We start from the raw sequence: 26097 nt of genomic DNA, 5'->3' as shown, positions 1-26097 counted from the left end.
CTCGATCGACCAGCTCAGCATCTTAACCACTGAGCCACCACATCCCTATTACACCCATACCCCACCAAAAAAACCAAACGAAAACAAACCACGCTTCACCACTCTGTGAGGATCGACATTTTACTGAATAAAAAGGTTACAGTTCCAAATTTTAAAAACAGACTGAATACACAAAATAAATAATTCCATACACTAATTTCAACATTACAGGTTAACTGTCATGCATCAAATCACCCTCTAAAAAAAGTAGATTCCATTGTGTAAAAAATAAAAAAATCCCAAAAGGCACCAAAGACAAAAATCACAGATATGAATACTTGGCAGAGAAAAAAAAGTAGGGAAGGGAAGTCGCTGACCTATGAAAAAGTGGTAAGGGAGCTTCTAGAAACAATTAATTTTTGACAAATTGGATGTTACGATGACGGGAAAAAGTATCCGTGACACACTGGGGTTCAAAAGCTATTTGTAACACAACACGGAGAGAAAGGGAACTCGTCTGGTCTTACTAACGGTGCATCACCAGCAAAGCGGTTCTTAGGACTGTGAACTCCTTGTAATGTAGTCCAGGGTTTCCAAGAATAATGACTGAGTGGTTTAAAATAAGGCACTAAACTGGCAAAATGGCATTTATATCCATCTTGAGATAAAGGCAACTTTTTGAAAGTATTGGCAAAATTACCAGTGTGGATTTATGCATCTGATCCCATTCCCAAATGTGCTTTCTCGAAGTTCTCCAGTTGCTGAATTCTATTTACAAAACCTCAGAAAAACACAAGACTGCTTTAATTCCATCTTCACCCCGCTATTTACTCATCAAAGCTGAAACTTCCACAAATACAATCCTGGTCATTTATGAGATGAACATTTAAAAGCCAACCTAAGCATTATGGCAGACATAGAAGGACTGCTTAAAATGTTCTCCTGCCATCTCCTTTCCACCGGTGGCAGGGAAATCCACGTTGGTGCAGCATGGGCTAGTAAGCAAAGGAAGACTTTGGTCCTCATTGGGAGAGGAGTATCTTGCCAGCAATAATTTCACGAGAAACCCAGCTCTGACTGGTTTGTGAATTACTGTACTGTCACAGTAATGTTTCCACATTTGAATTCTCTTCCACGGGAGAATAAAAGTCATTAAAAAGCCAGAAATGTTAAAAGCGCTGTCTTGTGACTCGGTGGAAATGTTGGGAAACGTTGGAATTTGTGCTTCGTATGAAATGATGGGAAATGTTGAAACATGTGGCTCATTGGAAATATTAAATTATCGGGATAGGATAAAGTGCAAGAGTTCCTGGATTTTAAAAAAAAGAGTTGGCAGTTTAAAGGCAGACAATAAGAGTGCCTGATAAAAGCTAAATATCCTGACATTGTGGACTACATAGATGCTTAGCTCCAGACGGCCTTCTTTTAATCACTCTCCTAGAGAAAGATCTCACGCTTCTTCTTACTCGGCAGTAGTAGGATGACACTTCTCACTTCCAACCCTTGGATAAGCGTGACTCTGGTCCAATGAGCCCTTAGAAAGTGACAGGCAGAGACTGGCATAAAAGGACCCACTGATGTTCAAATACAAGACATAAAAAGAATATATTTCTAATGACAAAATGTGGGCCAGAAGTGACTTCTAATCTATGGCACGCTTACGTCTTCAGAGTCCTACTATTAGCAACCTAGAACGTAACCCCAACTTTGCATTCTTTCTCCAAGGCACAGATGGATTTCAAACTAATCATGGTTTTCAACACAGCATTGCTAAGTTCCAGTACAATTGACAATGTTTAGTATTTCCAGGAGTGAGAAAAGGGGGCACCGGCACTGGGCACAACTTAATCTCAAGATCAGGAGAATATTCAATGCTTGTTATCACGTACGTATCATAAATCAACTTAGCAGCTAAAACACCAAAATGAACTGGAGCAGAAGCAGCATGGATTAACAGTTATGCTGCATCCACGATAAACATTATTTTTTTCTTGTCTTAGAAATTATGGCATGCATTTAAAAACAAACATTCCACTTTGTAAATGATTTGCTTCTTGTAATAGCAGGCCAGCAGGCTACAGACAGCCATTCTTCAGGGAAGTTTCTCACCTCTAGGCTTAGATGGTACTAATCTCCATGGACAACCATGGGGTCAAAAACGGTGCCTCTCTTTCAAATTGGCCTCTTATCCAGAAGGAATGGAGCAAAGAAGAGTTAAAAAAATCTCTACCCCAGACCTCAGAATGTTCTGAAGAGTCAAATAAACACTGCAAAGGTCCATGGAGATTCTCAGTCATCCAGGTCATGGTTGTCCCAAAGGTGCTTTTTCAAGAGGCAACTGGACAAAGAAAGTCCAGTTGATGCAAAAGTCAATTGGAAATTTGGTGTGGTCCAATTCAAAATATGAATTAAGGTCTGCCAATTATGGTACAGTAAACAATGACAAGGTATGAAGTCATGCATTAATAGATGTTTGCACTAATTGATCCGACAGGCAAGAACATCCTGAACCACTAGATGGCGCCCTGGCCTGAGAAACCAATTCTACACAAGGTGTGCTTAACACAGGAGTAGAGATAAATCAAAAGTGGAATAATGCATGCTCAAGTGAATGTAAAAATTAAGTTGCCGGGATATCTCTAGAATCATCCCTCACTGGAGTAAAACTTATCTTTAGGCTCATAACGCTCATAAAATTCAGTTGGCGTTTAACTGCCCTACATGATAAAGCCCCTTGAATATCAAGACTGACGAAATGCTGAACTTTAAACTGCCGGCTAATTATCGTTCAAGACATTTGTATTAGTTTTGAGAAAGTTACATTGCAAAGCAAAATAGGATCTGCCAGAGGGTATAAGCAGTTGGTTGCTGATCATAAAAGGCACTTTTTAGCTCTCTTGGCCACAATTCCAAACCTGGAAAAAAAGGGACAGAAAAAGATCAAGAGGACTAGCTCAACTAAATACGATTTGGGCTGACGTAGAGAATTAAAAGCATCTCTGGATGGTTATTTTCAAAGCTAGGATCAACTACTCGGAAACTCCAGATGGTCTTTTGACCAGCCTTTGCTTCCCACGAGTCTCTTCCTATGCCGCAGAATGAGGTAGCAGAATTCGTTGGACCACTTCACCATGCAAGCGGAGGGGTGCCACTTTGAATCCATTCCCACGGTTGGCAAATCTTCTGTTTTGCTAATAAAGATCTAGGGCCTCTGAAGGTTCCCTCCTAATCTGCTCCCTGATGTGCTAGCTTTGTATGTGCAGGGAGGTGCATTTTCTATATGGAGCCATTAAAAAACTGACTCTCCATGCTGTTTGAAATTAAAAGGATTAATGCTATCGTCAAAATTCCAAATTTGGCTGTACATCAGGCTTAAACAAGGATGGAAGAATTCAACTCTCCTTCAAGTTGGTTAATGATTTTGAAGATGCCTTTTGGTAAACGTGCAAATCTTTTTGTTATACTCATTTGCATTGCTTCACCTGACTTTATTTAAAACATGGCTACGGCAGGATTATTGCTTTTGGTTCCGGACTCTTTGTTTGCAATCGTACAATTTTTTTTTTCTTCAAAAAAAGTGGGTTAATCCTTTGCGGTCTCTGCAGTGTAGAATATTTGTGGATCTTATTAAACTATGTACGTTAATGATTCTGAGCTGTATTCTCTGCACATTCTACAGGCAGACATAACAAACTTCAACCACCACATTTGATGAGAGATTTCAACCGCTCACTCTTGTCATTGTAATAGGACATCGATAGTAGGATATGATGTTGGAAGACAAAGTTGTTAAGGGTCTTGCAGTCTCTGGGAATGTGGAATGCTGACCCACATCCTACAATTTTGGCAGAACTTGGAATGATAACTGGGATTATAATAATTCATCCCAATATTAAGTGGAGAAAAACAAATCGAAGATCAAAACAATGCCACAAAATACATAAAGAGGCGAGAAGGAAGAACAAAGCTCATTCCAAGCCATTTCCAGCTAAATGTTGGCCCAGATCTAGAGAACATCCGAGACACACACACATTAAATGTTACGAGAATCTCTAGAAAAAAAAGTTTAGCACGGTCCAAGAGGTCACGCTGGTAAAGAAAATTGACCGTCCCTTTGTGCACTCCTGGAAGTGCCTCAAACTCCAGGTGATTCCAAATCTTAAGCAAATGAGCCTAGTGTGTACCTCTGTAGGTATCTACGCAGAAGTCACCCCCCCTTAATTTAATCAAGCTTATTTCCAGGTAAGTGGGCAGAGGATGGCCTTCTAAATCTCTCAACTATCGGACACTGTGCCAACAACAATTGACTTTCGTCATTAAATAAGCAGTGGTAGCAAGGATTTTAAACCGAGTAAGCATTTTCTCTTCCATGTGTTTCCAGTATTTCAGACCATCAGCTCCAGACTGGACCCAAGGAGGGCCATTTCCCACCACAGCAGAGATACTGTACTGACCCTGCCCAAGTAAGGGCATTTTCCCCCCAAAGGTCCCCAAATCTCCATTTCTTTCAAAACAGAAAGACAGACACAAGAGACTGAACTTTCAGAGAAGAAATAAGGCAGCTGCAGCACTTAGTGGGCACCACGCAGTCCCCCCGTGATGAAAAGAAGGAAGTGAGATCGTCTCTTGCTGAGGCCGTCAGCCGTTGTACTGTTGCTGATACCGCAAATTCAGTTCTCGCAGTTCCCTCTCCCGCACTCGGCGGGACTTGTTGGATTTGGTGGAACGGCTGGAACGCGTAGACTGAGCTGATTTGGTGCTTTGGCAACGAGACGACGCCCTCTTGAGGAGGTTCTGAGAGATGGAGCGGTGCAGGTTCTTCATGGAAGAAGAGGCCGCCATGCTCACCACCCAGGGATGCTTTAAGGCTTGAAGTGCTGTCATCCGGTCGCTAGGATCCACAGTGAGCAGGTGGTCAATGAAATCTTTAGCAAGGTTGGACACGCTGGGCCAGGGCTGAAAATGAAGGAGAAACAAAGGGATGGGGGAAAACATGAATTGTGATTTGAATGCAGTATTGCAGGCTGATTCTGCTCACTGCTAACAGTTCGATCCTGACCAGCTCAAGCTTGACTCAGCCTTCCATCGTTTCGAGGTCAGTAAAATGAGGACCCAGACTGTTGGGGGGGCAATATGCTGACATTGTAAACAGCCCAAAGCACTATGGGGCAGTATATAAATTTAATTGCTACTGCTATTAAAGTTGGGAATAAGCAAACCAACTTGTTTTTTCTTTAAATTTGGCGTTTTCTCCTTTCCACTTGCAAGCACCCCATCATTTGCTCTACTTAGGAATTCCTTTGTCTGTGGACTTCGAACTATGACTTACGTTGGATTTTCCCTACCCAAGTAATTCCCAGGCCGAAGAGGTTGAAGAAAAAAAAATGCTTTTAAAAGCCTCTGACGATCCCAGCTGAGTTGCCTAATTGCCAGAGGCTTTTAAAAGCATTTTTTTACAACCTCTTCGGCCGAAGAGGTTGTAGAAAAAATGGTTTTAAAAGTAAAAAAAAAAAAAAAAAAAGTTGGCCACTGGTCAGATCTAAGTACCCCGCGGGCCGGATTCGGCCCCCGGGTCTTGAGTTTGACACTCCTGATCTAGATTTTGTACATAAATAGAACAAAAGAAAAAAAAAAAAGAACCATGTTTGCAGTTAGAAATAGGTGAGCTCACATACTGCTAGAACGTTAAATTTGAAAATGCAAACTATCATCATCAAATAATCAATGTTAATGTTTCAATGTTATTTTAACAATTTAACCAACCAGTATTATTTTCACCAAAATGTGAAGCAATTCCTGAATAGGGAACTGGGACAGGCAGCAATAAATTATCACCTCCAATCTGACAAGCGAGTCAGCATTACCAGCTCAGTTAAGGGGCGCTAAACAGAAACAAATTCTCAAACAAGAAGAAATTGGATTTCTTATCCTTTCAATTACTCTGCCACCCTCTGAAATGGTAAGCAGAGAGCACTAGTAATTAGAAATCTCTTCTAGTCAGCAAACACAAATTGGTTTATTGATCTGTTTATCTTGCTGGAGGCTTCACCTGCTGTACAGTATGTATCTCTGGCTTGATTTAATTAAGCTACCCTTCTGAAGAAAAGGGGGGAAAATATATATACCCTATTAAGGTTTGAAGTGAAATGAGCTTACTGGCTTCTTTGCCTACCACCCATTAAAATGATCAGTTTCATTTTCTAGGATGAAATGAGAGGAACATGGCAAGCTGGCCGCAGATTTTCAATCTCATGAGCTTCATATTACTTCTTTATATTACTTTTTTTTTTTTTAAGTATTTGCTCAAGGAGAGTTACATCGGATGCAATGTTAAAAAACCTGCAGCTGAACTCAATCCTTAGGGTATCACTTAAATGTCAAAGCAAGGAAAAAAAAGATGATGATTGGTATGCAACAAGTTCATGGACAGGAAAGAGGATGGCTCATTTCCCCCTCTCTGAGTCCTAAATCAAATCAGACCCAGTACTGATGATTGCTTGGATAATCTAAAGCATATAATTCAACAATGTACTAGCTATTGACATTTGTTTAGCCACTGTTAAGGCTGCTTTACTGGAAAGGATTATACAGGTAGTCCTCGGCTTACAGCTATTCATTTAGTGACCGTTCAAAGTTACAACACTGAAAAAAAGTGACTTATGGCCATTTTTCACACGTGTGCAGTGGTGGGCTATTGGAGGTTCGAAGGGGTTCGGGAGAACCTCTAGCTAAGATTCTGTGCAGTTCGGAAAACCCCCATATCCCACTCCTGGCTGGTCCTTCCCACCCCACCCCGCCCCTCCCAGGAATCCCCACGTGGCCTGTTTTGGATGCAGGTAAGTGCAGGGTGCACGTGGAGGCTCTGGGAGGGCGGAAAAACGGCCTACCAGAAGTTGGGCCCATTTCTGGCCTCCAAAGGGCCTCCGGAGCCTGGGGAGGCTGTTTTCGCCCTCCTGGAGGCTCGAAGAAAGCCTCTGGAGCCTGGGGAGGGCAAAAATGCCTCCCTCCGTCGTGGTGCAGGAGGCTGATGAGGCCACGCCTACCCAGCAGAGAACCCCTTGCCAAAATTTTTGAAGCCCACCCCTGCACCTATGGCTACTGCAGCATCTCCATAGTCATCTCCTAACATATGTACTGGATCAGTATTTTAAATCTTTACCAAAATAACAAACAACAATAAATTAAATTTATATGTATCCTATTCCCAACAATTTCGAGTGTTCTTCGTCTTTGTTCTTCTCAGCTCAAGGACAAAGTCAGGCAGATCGCGGCAAACTTCTCCAATAGTTCAAACTTCAAGATGCATTTTTCTCCAGTGCAGAAATAGAAGAACAAGCCTTCACTCGAGAATAATAATAATCTGGATCCCTCAGAAATAAAAACGCCAGCACAACACCAAACATATGGGTTCACGCAACTTACTAAAACCACATTAGCAAAACATAATTGCTGTGTTTACATAACATCAGAGGTGGTATTCAGCAGGTTCCGACCAGTTCTGGAGAACCGGTAGCGGAAATTTTGAGTAGTTCGGAGAACCAGTAGTAAAAATCCTGACTGGCTCCGCCCCCATCGAGTCTCTGCCTCCCGAGTCCCAGCTGATCGGGAGGAAATGGGGATTTTGCAGTAACCTTCCCCTGGAGTGGGGAGGGAATGGAGATTTTACAGTATCCTTCCCCTGCCACGCGCACCAAGCCACGCCCACAGAACCAGTAGAAAAAAATTTTGAATCCCACCACTGCATAACATGTAAATGTTCTCCAAAATAAACCATATCATGGCTTAATAAGATGACCTAGATCAGTGATGGCTAACCTTTTTGGCACCGAGTGACCAAAGCGTGCACACGCACACCCCCATAATGCAATGCATGCAACCCCACACATGCGTCCCGCCCCCATGCATACACGCGCAACCCATATGCATCCCACCATCATGCATGCGCACACATCCCCGCACATGTGCATGTGCCCCTGCATGCGCCCCCGGACTTGTGCACATGTGTCCCGCATGTGCCCCACCCCCTGCGCATGTGTGGCAGAGACCCGAAAACCAGCTGGCCGGCAGGAGGTGCATGTGCATGTGTGATATAGCTGAGCTGGAATAACTGTTCACATACCCGCAGAGAGGACTCTGCATGCCACCCGTGGCACGCGTGCCATAGGTTCGCCATCACAGGCCTAGATCATACTACATGCCAAGACAATGGTTTTGGTTCCAAAAGCAGAACCACGGGATATTCAGTGCCAATTTATCTTTGCCCACCCTGTTTCCCCCAAAATAAGACATCCCCTGATAATAAACCCAATCGGGCTTTTGAGCGCATGGCAATAAGGCCAAGCGCTTATTTCAGGGTTCAAAAAAATATAAGACAGGGTCTTATTTTTGGGGAAACCTGGTAGCTAGGTATAGGATGGCACCTAGTAGTCAACCATACAAGGGTTACCTCCACTTTAGTCTGGAGCAGATAAATAAGCAGGAAAAGAAATGTACTACAGTATTTGTATATTTGAGATACCTTAAAGTTCCAATCAGCTGGAATTCCAATTCCAACCCCCAAAATTGACTCCTTTCTTCCTCTTTATTGTTCCAAACTCAACACATAGAACAAGCAAGCAGCAACAGAGAAAGAGGTAAATGGGACTCTGCAGGCAGCTGCAGCAATAGACAAAATCCATAGCTGTTGCTATAAACGTTCAGAGCCTCCTTAATGGGCTTTTGTGTGGAGATACTGCTCCAATAGGAAACCCAAGCGCCAAGGACAGAAGAGCCTTGAAATTAATTATTTTGCCTGGTGATTTATACCGCCATTGTTCCTGATATTCATGCTTTGGTTAAAGCTTCATTGTGATTTCCTGAAGGGCTACTTGCAGTCTTTCAAAAACAATGTCATGTTATTCACAATCAAAGAATGATAGACTGGAAATTCTAACCTCCCTGACACCCCTAAATCCTTGGTTAATTCATTTCTATTTTACTCTTCCGCCATTTTTTTTATTTCTTTTATATATCTTCTTGAAAAGGCAAGGTTTTGCCAATGGGTCTGAGCAACCCAGAGTGGAAGGAAGGCCATGAAGGTGGCTTGTCTGACTGATTGCTGTCGCCAAGAGTGTGTGTGTGTGTGTGTGTGTGTGTGTGTGATCGTTTTTATTGTTGTATGTTGGATTTTTATTTTTTTGTAAGCCGCCAAGAGTCACTTGAGAGTGAGTGGGCGGCAATATAAATTTTCTAAATCAAAAATGATTAGTTAATGGTTTTGTTTCTCCTTGTCCTTTTAGCAGGAGGGAGAGAAAAAAAGTTCCATCAACACCTATCAGAACCTTCTGTCAAGGTTTCAAAAATGCTCCCGATTGGCTTAATGGAAAATGAAAACTTAGGAGCAAGGCTTAAGGTTGACTGAGTATTGAAAACAGGAACGATTTGCTGTTCTGTGATCATCCCGGTTAGCTTTAACTTCTCTGTCAACCTGATCCACTTCACACGATTGCTGTATATCAGGAGTGTCAAACTCTATTTCACTGAGGGCCGCATCAGGGCTGTGGTTGACCTCGGGGGGGGGGGGGGGGCTGGCTGACTGCGTGGGCGTGGCCAGCTTGATGCCACTCACTGGATGTGGGTGACTAGGTTGGTGTGGCTGATGGTGGGCGTGGCCAGCTTGACGCCACTCCCCAAACTGCTGGCATGTTTCCTCTTTGCATTGGGTAGACGGGCCGAAGTGACGCGGGGCGGCCCCTTACATTTTCCAGGATGGTCCCGTGGGCCAGATCCGACCACATCACAGGCCGGATGCGGCCCGCAGGCCATGTGTTTGACAGTCCTGCTGTATGTGGATAAAACTGGGAATGGGTGAAGGGTATGCATGCTGCCTTGACTTTCTAACAAAGGATAAGATATATATAAAGTACGCTCCCATAGAGAGGGGCTTCTCAGGGTGCCGTCAGCCAAACAGTGTCGACTGGCGGCCCCCGGGGGGGAGCCTTTTCTGTGAGGGCACCCACCATCTGGAACAAGCTTCCCCCAGAGATACAGAAGATCCCGGATCTGCACACTTTCCGCCGTGCCCTCAAAACATTCCTGTTTCAGCAGGCCGGCCTGGCCTAACTTTCCCTTTATATTGCTTTTGATTTTGTTTTAAACTGGGATGTCTTGAATTATCTAGGACCAGAGTATTTAGTATATTTTAATAGGTTTTTTAACGTTTGTATTACATGTATTTTTATTTTTCGCTGTTCACTGCCCTGAGTCCCTCGGGAATAGGGCGGTATATAAATTTAATAAATAAATAAATAAATAAATAAATATAAATGGGACCAGTGATGCATACATTTACAGTATCATATGAAATATAGAGTAGAGCTTCAAGAAATTGCTGCACTATTTCAGTTTGTGTGACTGGACAGCTCAAGAAGTCCCAAGTATAGAATCAGGCTCTGGGGAAGCACAGGCTTAAATATATTGAGCCGACTGAAACAAGCAATATTCTTGTTCTGCACACCGGAGAAAAGGAATAAGTACTACTAAGTAACAGATTGCCAGCGAAATGACTGTTGTCAGCAAAAGACTTAGCAAGCTAAACAGTGAGAAATTGGGTGATGTACTGCCCAGAGCATTTTGAAGCTATAGCAGATATTTTACAGGGCCTTCCCAGGCGCTCTCTTCTATCCATTTTGTCCAGCTCATGTTTAACAATGCATATGTTTGGAAATAAATAAAGGACCGTGCTGTAGAGTAACCATATTATACATCCAAAATTGTCACAACCATGTTAAGGAATGATCTGTAGTACAACTCACTTGGCAACAACATCCGGAATGGGGTTTTTTTTAAAAAAAAAATATATATATTTGCCAACCTTATTGATCTGTGGATGTTTTAACAGCCAAACAAACCAAAATGAGAGTTTCGCAGAGACTTCTCCAACTGTATGTATTTAAAGCAGTGTTTCTCAACCTTGGTAGCTTGAAGATGGGTGGACTTCAACTCCCAGAATCCCCCAGCCAGCAGCGCTGGCTGGGGGATTCTGGGAGTTGAAGTCCACCCATCTTCAAGCTACCAAGGTTGAGAAACACTGCTTTAAAGGGAGAAAAGATAGGGTATTTATTTAAAGAAATTTATATGCCCGCCCAACTCACTCTCCGTGAACTATGGGTGGCTTTCAAAGATAAAAAATATCATATAAAAAAACCAATAAAGAGACATAAAACTCCAAACAAGCCACTTGAGGGGCTCCGTCCAAATTCTGGGTTTCCCGGGGAAATCCAGGTCTTCCAGTCCTTGTGAAAGAGAAGTCCAAAGTGGGAGTCAATCTTATTTCTTTGGGGATGATGTTCCACAAGGAATGAGCTACCACAGAGAAGGCCCTTCTTCTTGGTCCCACTAGATGTACTTCCTTAGGGGAGGGGACCCGGGGCATTTCTTGACATTTCTACAACTAAATACATTCGTTTTTAAGACCCAATGCATCTAGCGGTTTCATTTTCTCAGTAACAAACTTTCGACAGAGCTACAGTAGCCGTCCAATTTCAGCCAGTCAGACATTGCAAAAGTGAATCAGCTGTAACCAATATAGAGACACCGGCTCCAGTTTGCCATGCCAATTGATAAGCGGTTTATCTATGGCTAGTGCCTAATTTGGGCTCTTTTATTGTACAAATACAATATCCAGGAGCCTGGATAGCTCAACAGACAGAGCACTGTAATTTAACACCAGCTGTCTGCAATTAAAAGTAAGATCGAATCTGGCCAGGCTCAAGGTTGACTCAGCCTTCCATCCTTTCTAAGGTAGGTAAATTGAGGACCCAGTTTGTGAGGGCAATAAGCTGACTTTGTATAAATATACAAAAGGATGAAGGCTATTGCTTAACGCACTGTAAGCCGCCCTGAGTCTCCGGAGAAGGGCGGCATATAAATCAAATTTTTTTAAAAAAAATACAAGTTTTCTCACACTACAGAGTCATGAAGCTGAATGAATCCTTCAGTGCTATTTATGATCAAATTCGTAACAACTTGGAACTTCCTAACCTCATTTTCCAACAGCTACCAGATAACTTCTAAATCTGTCACCTGAAATATCTCAACATATTGACTTCCTCTGTAGGGATGGCACTCCTCTGGGCACTTGCTACGTAGTCTGCAGGCATCTGTCAATACAAGTCGTTCATCTTGTATTTATACAGGCCAGCTCGTGGATGAAGCAGCAGCAGGCGTTCCTACAAACCAACAACCGGAAGCCTCCTCCGCACAATCAGCTACGTGCACAATTTTACCAATTGACACTGATCACTTGATTGAGAGTCAATTTTCAGGTTTCAGAAGAAGCCTGCCAATCCTTCAGGAAAGCATTTAAGTCCAAACAGCAAAACAAAACCTTAATTGGGAAACGTGTGTCTAAACCCAGGCCTGGCAGACTCCCAGGAAAGGAAGAGATGGGAGACAAAGGGACCCATTGACACCAGCTTACATATACTGTGTAGACTGAAATCTATGTAACAGGTATGATGGACTGGGGCGGTGGGGGATAAAGAAGACGCAAGAGGCAGAGCCTGAACAAATGGTCGATATGCTGGAACAATCAAGGAGGAAAGAAAGAGAGGGGGGGAAGAAAGAGAGAGAGAGAGACAGAAAGAAAGAAGAGAAAGAGAAAAAAGGAAAATAGAAAGAAAGGAGAGAAAGAGAAAGAGAAAGAAAAAGAGAGAAAGAAAGAGAGAGAGAGAGAGAGAGAGAGAGAGAGAGAGAGAGAGAGAGAGAGAGAGAAAGAAAGAAAGAAAGAAAGAAAGAAAGAAAGAAAGAAAGAAAGAAAGAAAGAAAGAAAGAAAGAAAGAGAAAGAGGGAGGGAGGGAAATCTAATTCTGTGGTTCTACAGTATAGGCCACTTCATGAACTCATTTTTATAAGACACCTTTTCTTTGTCTCCTGTTTTCCCAAGAAATCATTGCCAAATACTGGAAGGGTAATGAAATGACTTTTGACATGGTCATCTTGCTCCGGTGCTTTTCAACAAGCAAGCTTATTACAGATTTTATACAAATGAAAAAAAAAAAAATGATAAAAGCCATTAGAAACAAATACATCAAAATATTCCCAAAATCTGAACCAAAACCGCAATATTTTTATCGGCTAAAATTCCAGAAAACATAAATGAAAAATATCACAAATTTGGAAAGATAATAAATGCTGAAAGCTATGAGAACAATTTGGCGACGTTGGAAAAAAAAAAAGAAACTTGAGGACACTATTAGATGGGGAGACCAAATTTGAACATCCATTTGGGATTGTATAAGGACTTCTGCCTTGGGCAGTGGGTTAGTCTAGAAGACCTTCAAGGTCCCTTCCAGCCCTATGATTCTACGATGCATAAATTTTAAGAGACAATGTGTTGATCCTTTTGAGATAGTGAAGTTTAGCAAATAGGAAATGCTAGAAGCCTTAGGTTGTGGATAAGGATATTGTAGTGAATCCTGAAAGCCCGTCAAAGCCACTCTAGGCTTCAATTTATACCGAACACAATTAAGACAAGAGTTGTTCTATTTCACATTTTCTACTTTCTCAGAATTCAAATCTCTTTTCTAATAGTGGCTGGGTATTCACCTTTCTTCTCTGAGTCAAATCTGCATTCTACCATACCATTACGTTACAAAAATTAAGTTAGAGAAATAACAAACCATTTTCTTGACAACATCCAATCTGTGTCTACTTTTCCAGGTGCATCAACCTGAAATCTAAGCCGTTGAAAGCAAAATAAATGAGTTTGATCCCAATTAAATAACCTCTGTCCTCATGGTCAATACGCAGTGGGCAAAATTCAAGTCCACGAAGGTTATTAGCCCGAGTACACTCCTTTCTATCCTCACGGGAACATCTTGCGCACAAGGCTTCCGATGGCCAAGGTTGCAGGCAAAGAGGCCATTTTCAACTTTGCAAGAGAGCAAATGCCAAATGAATCTGTACTTCTGTGAACCTTTCTGCCCATTGCATCAAGATCTGGCCACAGAGCTGAGGCAATCAGATCAGCACAAAAGGGAGCAAACTCTAAGGTACATTAGACATTGGACAGCTGCATTAAGGATAGGGGGAAAAGAGCAAAAAACTGGGGGGCGGGGGGGAGAAAAGAGAGTTTCAGAGTGTGCATTTGTCAGGCTGACCTCAGGGATGGAAGCATCTTATTTCAAACTCCGTTCAATATTTCTCTTTTTTTAAAAAAAAAATGATATAAAAAGGAAGAACACTCTGCCTTTTCAACAGGGCCCCTTGAGGTTACATGAAGCCTCACCATCACTGGCTCAATCTCTTTGCCAGCGATGCAAAAACACATTCCTTGGTAAATGGATTTCTCTTCTAAGAAAGGGTGGAACTGCTCTTCAGGTCCGCTTAAGAGTAGAATATTTTAGTCTCCTTTCCATCCAAGGTTTTCATGGATTTGTTTCTTTGTTCTTGCATGCACTTGAAAATTGAGCCCTCGGTTCTAAGTATCTGTAACACTAATGAGAGGTAGAAACCAAAGGCCCTACAACTCCTGTTGGACTCCAGCTTCCATCACACCGATTGCTGGCTTTTAGGAACTGGAAACCAACCAGACCTGCAAAGCCATTGCTTCTCGATCCAGAATTAGAAGTATTTTACAGGGGAAGGGGCATTGTGATAAAAGAAGTTAAGTTAGAACAGGCAAGGCCCAGATTTCACACCATTCTCAATCATTACATCTCAATGAGTGAATTTGGGCTAGTTTAGAATAGAATAGAATAACAGAGTTGGAAGGGACCTTGGAGGTCTTCTAGTCCAACCCCCTGCTTAGGCAGGAAACCCTACACCACTTCAGACAAATGGTTGTCCGACATCTTCTTAAAAACTTCCAGTGTTGGAGCATTCACAACTTCTGCAGGCAAGTCGTTCCACTGATTAATTGTTCTAACTGTCAGGAAATTTCTCCTTAGTTCTAGGTTGCTTCTCTCCTTGATGAGTTTCCACCCGTTGCTTCTTGTCCTGCCCTCAGGTACTTTGGAGAATAGCTTGACTTCCTCTTCTTTGTGGCAGCCCCTGAGATATCGGAAGACTGCTATCATGTCTCCCCGAGTCCTTCTTTTCATTAAACTAGACATACCCAGTTCCTGCAACCGTTCTTCATATGTTTTAGCCTCCAGTCCCCTAATCATCTTTGTTGCTCTTCTCTGCACCCTTTCTAGAGTCTCCACATCTTTTTTACATACCGTGTTTTCCTGAAAATAAGACCCTGTCTTATATTTTTTTGAACCCCAAAATAAGCGCTTGGCCTTATTTTCGGGGAGGTCTTATTATTTTGGGGCACCTGGAACAAGATGGGGCTCCTCTTGCCATCTTACCTGATTTCCATCTCTGCGTTTAAATATTTTCAGGGAGGGCTTATTTTCGGGGGGGGAGGCTTATTTTAGCGCATGCGCTCAAAAGCCCAATTGGGCTTATTATCAGGGGATGTCTTATTTTCGAGGAAACAGGGTAGTAACGAACAGATTTGTTGCTATTAATGTAAAATGAGAGGAGACCTCCATGTAAGACTGCTTAGGCATCTAGAACAGAGATGAGGAACTATGGCCACTTTATGACTTGTGGACTTCAACTCCCAGAATTCCTGAGCCAGACATGCTGCTCAGGAATTCTGGGAGTTGAAGTCCACAAGTCATAAAAGGACCAGAGTTCTCCAGAGATCTAGAAGAAAACTGGAATATAAAAAACCCCACTAATCCAGTCTCACAATTTAAGACTAAAATTACCAAAAGGGGCACGATTTATGTATGATGTCTAAGGCAGCCTTGGTTTCCTCACAGTATTTAATCTTTTCTACAAATTTTACATTTGTGTATTACACCACCGAGTTAAGTCAATACTTTATCAGTGATGCACAACAGTGTGCTCAAGGCAACATCTGCACCAAAACTTCCTGAAGGGTGTTCTGCGTCAAGGTGCATTAAAGTTTGTATCAAGTGGAAGTGGTATTCACTAGAAATGAAAAGCTGCTATGAGTCACAAAGCAACAGGGAGGGAGTGACGTTGGTGGACCGTTTTCCCAGGCAAGCTGACAAATGTAAATGACAAATTTCAACCACTCTTCCAGGCAGATGATGCATCCCCTGCCTTTTAAACGATGGGGAAAAGTTTATAAATTGCATTTTGCTTTACTTCGTCCCTAGCCTGAGAAACATTCCAGACAACCTTTCTTCACTGTTCAGTTTTTAGGAATACAGAAAAAAACAAATCCTGAATGAACAGGGAAGGCTGGACCAGTGGCATTTGCTTTATTTCGCCTTCTTTTAAGCTTCATACATTATCTGCAGTATTTTCCTCTTAATATCATTATTAAATAACAAACAAGGAACTGGGAAGGTTTAATATAAGAAGTCCTCAATTTACGACCACAATTGAGCCCAAAACCTATGTTGCTAAGTGAGAAGTCTGTTAAGTGAGCTTGCTCTATTTTACAACTTTTCTCACCGCATTTGTTAAGTGAATCACTGCAGTTCTTAAATTAGTAGCCTGGTTGTTAAGTGAATCTGGTTTCCCCATTGACTTTGCTTGTCAGAAGGTCGCAAAAGGAGATCGCGTGACTCCGGGACACTGCAACCGTCATAAATACAAGTCAGTTGCTAAGCATCTGAATGTAAATCACGTGACCATGGGGGAATGCTGCAAGGGTCATAAGTGTGAAAAATGGTCATAAGTCACTTTTTTTTCAGTGCCGTTGTAACTTTGAATGGTCACTAAATGAACTGTTGTAAGTCCGGGACTACCTGTATGTGCAAATTCAATTGGGTTCTGCCTGTGCGTTATCAAATACCTTAGCAATAAACGTTTTCGTTGCCTGGGTAGCATTTTTCCTCTCTAATCTGTGTCGAGGATTACTTTAAGTGACTCTTCAAGGTCAGCCAAGCAGTTTTGTGTTTCCTGAGATTTGAAACCAGGCTTCTCTAACCTTAATACTGTGTTTCCCCCCAAATAAGACCCTGTCTTATATTTTTTTTGAACCCCGAAATAAGCACTTGGCCTTATTTTGGGGGAGGGCTTATCCTTTTGGGGCAGGTGGAGCAAGACGGGGCTCCTCTTGCCATCTTACCTGATTTCCAGCTCTGTCTCCCTAACCCTAACCAGAGGAAATGGTGGGGACCGGCTGTGCATGCGTTTAAATATTTTCGGGGAGGGCTTATTTTCGGGGCGGGGACTTATTTTAGCACATGTGCTCAAAAGCCCAATTGGGCTTGTTATCCAGGGAGGTCTTATTTTCAGGGAAACAGGGTAGTCTTGTAAAACACAGTGTCTTTCCAGACAATCTTGGGCTACGTGCAAACTTATCAACCAGCTTTTACTTTTGCAAGGGAGATTTTGTGGGGGAAAGCAGGAGGACAGCTGCTAAGACAAAATACAGCTAGAACCACCACAGTCACTGGGCTTCAACAGGAGCATATGAGCAAACACAGAGGGAATTTAAGGCTTGCAGACATTAAAAGAAAAAAGCTCATAATCGCATTCTAATGAGAAAACCACACAATACTCAGCATTAATTAGAAAGGAAAAATGTAAAATGAAACGACTGAATAGAATGGAATATCCTGGAGGATGACATAACAGAGCTATGTACAGGAGCCTGGGTGGCGTAGCTGATTAAGCACTGTTAAAGTAGCACCAGCTGCCTGCAATTACTGCAAGTTCAAATCTCACCAGGCTCAAGGTTGACTCAGCCTTCCATCCTTTCGAGGTAGGTAAAATGAGGACCCGGATTGTGGGGGCAATAAGCTGACTTTGTATAAAAAGAACACCACTTGGGAGGGGGGGCGCGCGAAAGCCCTACTAAGCAGGTATATACAAAAGTATGAAGGCTATTGCTTAACTCATTGTAAGCCGCCCTGAGTCTCTGGAGAAGGGTGGCATATAAATCGAACCAATAAATAAATAATAAATAAATAAATTAGGAACTGTGGAAATAACTGCAGCCTGCTACTGAAGTTCCATCTGCACTTTGCAACATGTAGAATGTATTGAGCTATTTCATACCCTGTTTCCCCCAAAATAAGACAACCTCTGATAATAAGCCCAATCGGGCTTTTGAGCGCATGGCAATAAGGCCAAGCACGTATTTCAGGGTTCAAAAAAATATAAGACAGGGTCTTATTTTCAAGGAAACATGGTATATTTAAAACATGTTGTGTAATTGTGAAGACTGAAGCTGGGACGGCTGGGAACTAACAACCTTAGACCAGATGTTATCAAAATAGGAGGCCAGGCTGAGAAACAAGCGGCCAGAAGTCTATTACCATGTGAAGAAACAAACACGAATTTTAAAGAGGGCTCAAGATTGTACAGCAGCTTATTGTCATTAGGGCTTCTTGTATCTGCAATACGAGCAACTTACCTATCCAAGTTCCCAAACAAAGATTTATTGCTGAGGTTTGGGTGAAAATCTAAGGGGACGGTCTAAGTTTAACTATAAAAGCAAAAAGTAGCTGCTCAGATTGTTTGTGAAGATTAACAGCATCACATCCTGCTATTCTGAGATGTGAAATACATGAACATTTTAGTACATATTTAAAACCTCTCTATATAAAAAAATGTAAAACACAGATGCCTTCTTCTCCCCGTTGCCCATCGCTTCCTGTCATGTGGCCCCCTTCATAAATTAGTCAAAGATGCAGGCAGGTAATTTGGGGATGCTTCTACCTGGAGTTTTTGCTATCAATCATAACCACGCAGAACAATAGGATATATCAAACCATTTGACTTCTCATCTGGAATCACCAGACACATCAGATGGAGCTTTTTCTGCTGTGTATCCTGATGCCCAAGTTCGAATCCAAGTAAGGGTATGGCTAGCTGATGAAAGCTAAAAAGCTTGAAATAGATCTATACTAGTCTCCCTTTATTTCTTTATCAGCAATATATATATATGGCAAAACAAAGCCTTCTGCTTATTGAACTAAGCCCTGATAAAGCAAAGAAGCTGCAGGGTGCAGGGAAAAACACAATTAGTTCCTAATAGGTAAATTGAGCTGATCCTGCTCCGATAAGCACTGTAACGCAAGGAAGCTAACATCATCAGAAGTGTTTGTAGTGTCTCCTCCAAGCTGCATTAAATTTCCCTTCTTGGTCATCAACTATATATCATCCAGGAGCCAAAGAATAATAATTAGAGCAGTTGAAGTCAGCAGAACCTGAATGAATTATTAGAGTACCGTGGCCATTGATCGCTTAATAGCCTCTGGAAAACTTCAAGAATGGAACCACATTAGGAAGACACCTGCTGCTGTACTGGCAGACAGCAACTGCAATACAGGTAGTCCTCCACTTACGTTCATTTACTGACTTTTCGAAGCTACAACTTATGACCCTTACGGCCGTAACACGGGTCGTAACACGGGGCAAAATTCACTAAGCAGCTGCCTCACTTAGCAACAGAAATGTTCAGTTCAATTGTGGTCGTAAGTGGAGGGCCACCTGTAGTTGGCGTCAGATTTTTCTTGTCAACCTACACTTCAATTTTCATTTCGCTGTCAACAGTCTCTCAGCGAATTTAGTTACGAAATTGAGCCCAACCTCAGTTTTGAAAAGGCACGGGTTTTGAACGAGTGGAAAAGGAGAAAGATCCCTGCTGCTGAAATACTTCTTTTTTCCTCACAAAAAGTGCATATGGAGATTTCTCAGTCATCCAGGTCATGGTTGTCCCAAAGGTGATTTTTCAAGAGGCAACTGGATTTTCTGGTTTTTTTTTTTTTTTTTGAAGAAGAAGAAGCTGAAGAAGCTTCTTGGATGAGAAGCGAAACGTCTTCAAAGAAAAAAACCAGAAAGTCCAGTTTCCTCTTGAAAAGGCACCTGTGGGACAAGTGCATAGAAAGTTAACTCTGCAACACAAAATAGGAAAAATGCTGGGAACAAGCAAACAATAATCCTTTAACTAAATTAAATGTTATGCCTAATTGTATGTAGCGCTAAGCCAGAATTTAGTATAGTCTACAGACAATTCTTTGAAAATATGGGAGAACACTTCGGGGAAGGGATATTCATCTTTGTGCATGCTAAAAGGAAGACTCTTAATAAATTGTGTTTATCTTTCTTCCATTCTTGGCTGATTATTATGAATTAAACAGGAATCATGTTTTGCCAACTGCTAGGAAAGCCAGTAACAAATCCTTTGTTTCAAATCATGTTTTGATTTAGAAACAAGAAATGTGGACAGCTAAATTAAGTTGCACAAAATTCTTCTTCTGACTCTCAAGGCGGAAGGAAATGGACAGTGCAGAAATCTGAGGCTCCACTTTCAAGAGTCATGCACCAAAACTCTTTTTGTTTTTTGTTTTTTGTTATTACGTGCAAATGCAGGTAGTGAGAAAAGTCAGCTCTTGAATCTAAGAGGGACAAACTCAATAATCAAACGGTTTTGGCAAGACACTGTAGCTTTATATTTTTGATATACATTTGATGGAATTATGGTTTAAGTCTCATCAGAAGCGTTTAAAAGTCAATGTATATTAATTCAAGTTACCATACTTAAGAGGAACCTGGAGGTCATCTATAAAAGATGTCTGCATGACATAACCCAGCAAAACATACACAGAGAAAGAAAAGGTCAAATGAAATCCATGAAATTTGACATATAGCACACCTCAAAGGCATCTCCCCCAGTCAGGCAAAATTTCAAGAAAAGATTAAGAAATAGTATGTATCCATATATCACTGGTGGAGTATTAAGAACATTATTGTTGGGGGCAATACGCTGATTCTGTAAACATCTTAGAGAGGGCTGTAAAGCACTGTGAAGGGGTATATAAGTCTAAGCGCTGTTGCTATTACAGCTGCACAGTGCTAAAAGTTCCTTCTACCATTACTATTTTGGTACTGTCACACTGCAGCATTTGGGCCATTCCCTGGCTACAAGCATATTCCTAGAAGAGACCAACTTTTCAGAGCAGAGCAATTCACAAAAAGCAGATTATCCCCTTTGAGAAGTGATTCAAATATTGAAAATGTCCCTGCAACAACATTATAGGGACGGCACTAGTGCTTTGCTATTCTTTTATTTCCTTTAATTAGGTCTGATGCTGGAAGAAGTGCCTTTGCCCTTTATCAGTGGGGACGAAAAGATTCCCCTTGTTGCGATTGTGGTGTTGATATACAAACCATTAAACATATTGTGCAAGATTGCCCACAATGTGCGTTCCCTGGTTCCCTACATCTGCATGAAGCAACGCAGAGGCGATCGCCTGGATAGCTGAATTGGATATCCAGTTATAAGGCCACTACCACACACCCTCTTAGAAGTATTACTTGTAATTACATGGACGGTGTATATATATTTACTTCTCTTCTGTCATGTTCTCATCATACACATCCTCATCATCATCCCTTTACTCACCTCCCCAGAGTAGCTGTATTTTCCTTTCAGGATTTGCCGATACAAGCGGGTGCGATTATCATCCTCAAAAGGCATAGTCCCACTTAGTAGGATGTACGAGATCACCCCGAGCGCCCACATGTCCACAGAGTTAGTGTAAGGCTTCCTGATCAAGATCTCTGGGGCAATGTATTCCGGGGTCCCACAGGTAGTCTTCATTAAGCAGTCATCTCCTTTCTTCCGAGCACTCGCCAGCCCGAAATCGGTGATCATGATTTTAGAGTCCATACCTGGGTGATAATAGAGCAAGTTCTCCGGCTTCAAGTCTCTGTGAGTTATGCCCAACGTATGCAAGTATTTAACCCCGTCCAATACCATCTGTAACACTCGGGTGGCATCTCTTTCCGTGAAAGACCCTTTAGCAATAATACGATCGAACAATTCGCCTCCTGTGGCCAGCTCCATCACCATGTAGACGCGCTCCTGAGTCTCGAAAACTTCGATGAGTTGGATGATGTTCGTGTGCCGCACTCGGCGTAGCACGCACAGCTCCGATTCGCATACTTCTCTCCCCTCGCGGTATTTGGTCTCTATCAACTTGATTGCATAAGGTTGCTTGGTAGCTTTGTGCTCCACTCGTACCACCCGGCTAAAGCTACCTCGGCCAATCAGAGCTTTGATGTCGTACTTGGCTGTCACTCTGGGGTCAAATTTGGCACGGTATTTTGCCACTCTGTTCTTGCGGGGCTCCTGCTGTTCCACATACGGATTGGTGTGACACGGAGGAGAAGGAATAGCAGACTTGATGGCATCTCCATCACCTTTGATGAAATGTTTATATATGTCAGTTTTATAATCAGTGTAGGGATCAACCTTTTTAACAAGATCCAAAGGATCATCCTTGGGAGGCTCGGGAAGGACTTTACTAGTCCCACAGCCCATCACTGAATGGTACTAGTCCTCCATCAAAATGGTCTCCCAGGATAGCACCACAGCAACCATGTCTGGAGCAATTCCAACCATTGCAACATCCTAAGAAGCTGAAAAGAAAGAAAGAACAGTCAGGGTGTTGGCTCAGTTCTTTTTCCTGGATCTACAGCTTAATTCAAACATCAGGAACTTTTTAGAAATATCAAAAACGCTGTAGTCAGAAAATATCCGGTTTCTATGGGTAGAAAGCATTAAGGTTTCAGTGTCAATAATACTAATCCTGGGAATTATTATGGTTTAGAATTAGTGCTGGAGTTTAGGACAGCTCATCAAACCCTTCATGAAATTTCAAATTGTTCATGGACCCTAAACATTATATGAAATTTAATAAATACCACTTTAACTAATAGAATAATAATAACAGTAGATAGTCTCATCGACCCTTGGGGGTCAATAGTAACCATTTTGGGGAACCCTGGTTTAGGAAGAGGATTAAAATTTATGTTCTACATCGACAGATTATTAGTTTAGAAAATTTTAGTTTTTAGATTTAACATTAATTAAACTTTTCTGAATTTTATACACATGCAATCAAACATAAGAAAGTTTTGAATCTTTCCAAGTAAGTTTACCATACGTATTTCAGCTATTCGCAGATAAACAAAACCTGAGAAACTGAAAGACAATCTCATCTTTTGAGAATGGCAGAATAAGTACAACTTTATAAGCCTATCAAAAAGAAATGCAATACAGGTAGTCCTTGATTTATGACCGCAATTGGGATTAGAATTTCCATTCAAAGACATTGTGGTTGAAAGCTGAATCAGGCCCAATTTTATGACAATTTTTATAGTGGCCATTGGGGAAGCAGATCTTGCTTCCCCAATGGGGCTTTATGCTGAAAAGTAGCAAAAAAAAGTACAAATTGCAATCATATGACTGCAGGCCACTGAAACTGGTCACATATAAGAGCTGGCTGCCAAGCGCCCAAACTGCAATCATACGACTGGGGATGATACAATGGTCGTAAATACAAGTACAGGTCATAAGTCATTTTTCCGAAGGCCATTATAAATATAAATTATATTTGAAGTGTTGTTAAACAAATTATCATTTAAGACATAGACTACCCATATTCGAAACCAAGCAGCTTTAGAAATTCAGTGTTAAAAGGTTAATACATAATCCTAAACATTTCTTTAAAGCCAAACTCTATGTACAGGATTAGAATGATCATTCAGGCTCAAGAAAGAGATAGCAATCAAACTTTGTATTGGATTGAAAAAAGGTGGGAGAGTTCTGTCTAGATAGAACATCCATGCCCTTTTCTCACTTGCTCAAGAATTCAACTGCCTGTCAGCTTGATTAGCCGTAGAACCTGAATCCATCTTTGCACAACACATTGAGCTGTGGTTACCTTATTTTATCCAATGAAACACATGTTAAGAGTTTCACAAGACACATTTAACCACAAAACTAATGGCACACACTTGATCAGTATCACACACACAGCTATGATGTGGTAGGTGAAGAAGTGTCATACACAAGGACAGGCCTGACTTAACATCTCAAAAGTTAATCCATTAAAAAAAAAGAGAGAGACCAAAACTTAACAACGAGAAACATATTTCACCCACAAAGTTCAATTCAAAGTCGTTCTAAATCAGTGTTTTTCAACCTGGGCAACTTGAAGATGCGTGGACTTCAACTCCCAGAATTCCCCAGCCAGCAATAATAATAAAAAGCTTTGGTAACAGGTGACGTGAAAGAGTTTGTAAAGTTTAAAAAACCAAGCTAGATGAAAGGGGGGGGGGAGGGCTGCCTGAGGCAGATGCCTATTACTAAATGATAGATAGATAGATAGATAGATAGATAGATAGATAGATAGATAGATAGATAGAGGGTGGATGGATGGATAGATAGATGATCTATAGATAGACAGATGATAGATAGATAGAGATAGATAAAGTTGATAGATGATAGGTAGATGGATGGATGGATGGATGGATGGATGGATGGATGGATGGATGGATGGATGATAGATAGATACATGATAGACAGAGATAAATAGCTGATAGCTGATAGATGGATGGATGGATAAATAGAGATGATCTATAGATAGACAGATGATAGATATAAAGTTGATAGATGATAGATGGATGAATGATAGATAGATACATGATAGACAGAGATAAATAGCTGATAGATGGATGGATGGATAAATAGAGAGATGATATATAGATAAATAGATATAGATGGTATATAGATAGATAGAGAATAGAATAGAATAGAATAGAATAGAATAGAATAGAATAGAATAGAATAGAATAGAATAGAATAGAATTTATTGGCCAAGTGTGATTGGACACCCAAGGAATTTGTCTTCGGTGCATACGCTCTCAGTGTACATAAAAGAAAAGATACGTTCATCAAGAATCATAAGGTACAACACTTAATGATAGTCATAGGGAAACAAATAAACAATCAGTAAACAATATCAATATAAATTGTAAGGATACAAGCAACAAAATTACAGTCATACAGTCATAAGTGGAAGGAGATGGGTGGTGGGAATGATGAGAAGATTAATAGTAGTGCAGACTTAGAATAGAATAAAATAGAATAGAATAGAATAGAATATGGTAGAGTAGAGTAGAGTAGAGTACAGAAAAGAGTAGAGTAGAGTAGAATAAAATAGAATTGAAATGAAATGAAATAAAATAGAGGGTAGAAATGGAGTGGAGTGGAGTGGAGTGGAGTGGAGTGGAGTGGAGTGGAGTGGAGTGGAGTGGAGTGGAGTGGAGTGGAGTGGAGTGGAGTGGAGTGGAGTGGAGTGGAGTAGAGTAGAGTAGAGTAGAGTAGAGTAGAGTAGAGTAGAGTAGAGTAGAGTAGAGTAGAGTAGAGTAGAGTAGAGTAGAGTAGAGTAGAATAGAATAGAATAGAATAGAATAGAATTCTTTATTGGCCAAGTGTGATTGGACACACATGGGATTTGTCTTTGGTGCATATGCTCTCAGTGTACATAAAAGAAAAGATACGTTCATCAAGAATCATAAGGTACAACACTTAATGGTAGTCATAGGGTACAAATAATAGGATTATAATAGGATTTCTATATCTTTAAAAAAAGCTAAATATAGTCTTTTTTTTTTCCCCCAGTGGGGACCCACCCCTCCTCACCCTTTCTCCTTTACTGGTATTTCCTATGCTGCCCCCTGAAGCTCTCTCTCTATATATCTCGGCCTCCTGAAGTATTACTTCCTTTCCAGATGGGTTGGGATAACAGGCCAGCTGGGAATTATGGGTCCTGGGGTCTCCAACAACAACGGGTTGGGGGGGCAACCAAGCTGCCAAAACGCGTGCGCTGCCTATCCCAGACCTCTCGCTGCCGGCCGTGGAAAAACTCTTGCCCGGGGGCAGAAAACGGCCTGCCTGACGGAGGCCCAGACTCTCTCCCAGGGGGCGACCGAAAACGGGCCTGGCAGGCGGACCGGAGGGAAAACAAGCGCAGGCCCCGGGAGGACCGAGACCTTCCAGCCCAACCCCGTCGAGGCCGGGCAAAGAAGGAGGAGCGGGGCGAGGGTCGGAACTCACCGGGCCACGGACCCGAACGGACTCACCTCAGCCCGCGGCCGGGAGGGCGCCGGGTCCAGCCCAAGCCCACAGGGGGTTCTGGCCTGGCGCTGGCGTCATGACGTCATCAACGCGCGCGCGCTCTCGGGGAAACACACAACGCTAGGTACCAGGCCGCTTTCCTCTGCTGTGATTGGAGGAGCCGAGACGGGGGCGGGACTTTCCCTGGTCCTTAGAGAGAGAGGGGGGGGGACGAGGGAGAGGAAGGA

General features: G+C 41.9%; 1 protein-coding gene across 2 annotated transcripts; it reads right to left on the bottom strand.

The window, feature by feature from the left end:
- Positions 1–106: 106 nt before the first annotated feature.
- PSKH1 (protein serine kinase H1) lies at positions 107–26097 on the bottom strand. Of its 2 annotated transcripts, none has more exons than XM_087877284.1 (3): positions 25876–26097; positions 21347–22365; positions 107–4935 (listed from the first exon to the last, which is right to left on the bottom strand). In XM_087877284.1, the coding sequence occupies exons 2-3, from the start codon at positions 22265–22267 to the stop codon at positions 4618–4620; spliced, it is 1239 nt and encodes a 412-aa protein (XP_087733410.1). In that variant the 5' UTR covers positions 22268–22365; positions 25876–26097; the 3' UTR covers positions 107–4617. The 2 variants fall into 2 exon arrangements, with proteins under 2 accessions (XP_087733410.1, XP_087733412.1); XM_087877286.1 differs by having other exon boundaries at positions 25850–25951.

The sequence above is a fragment of the Pantherophis guttatus genome, chromosome 11, assembly GCF_059756535.1.
Source record: "Pantherophis guttatus breed Tessera chromosome 11, ASM5975653v1, whole genome shotgun sequence".
In the NCBI taxonomy this organism is placed as follows: domain Eukaryota; kingdom Metazoa; phylum Chordata; class Lepidosauria; order Squamata; family Colubridae; genus Pantherophis; species Pantherophis guttatus.
Note: the sequence above shows the minus strand (reverse complement) of the source record. Positions and strands in the feature narration are given on the sequence as shown.

Bases quoted from the DNA above. Each gene is read 5' to 3' on its own strand.
- PSKH1 (XM_087877284.1), bottom strand. From the start codon at position 22,267: ATGGGCTGTGGGACTAGTAAAGTCCTTCCCGAGCCTCCCAAGGATGAT. The intron at 4,936-21,346 runs GTGAGTAAAGGG...CTTCATTTTCAG, and splicing joins AATACAGCTACTCTGGGGAG to CCCTGGCCCAGCGTGTCCAA.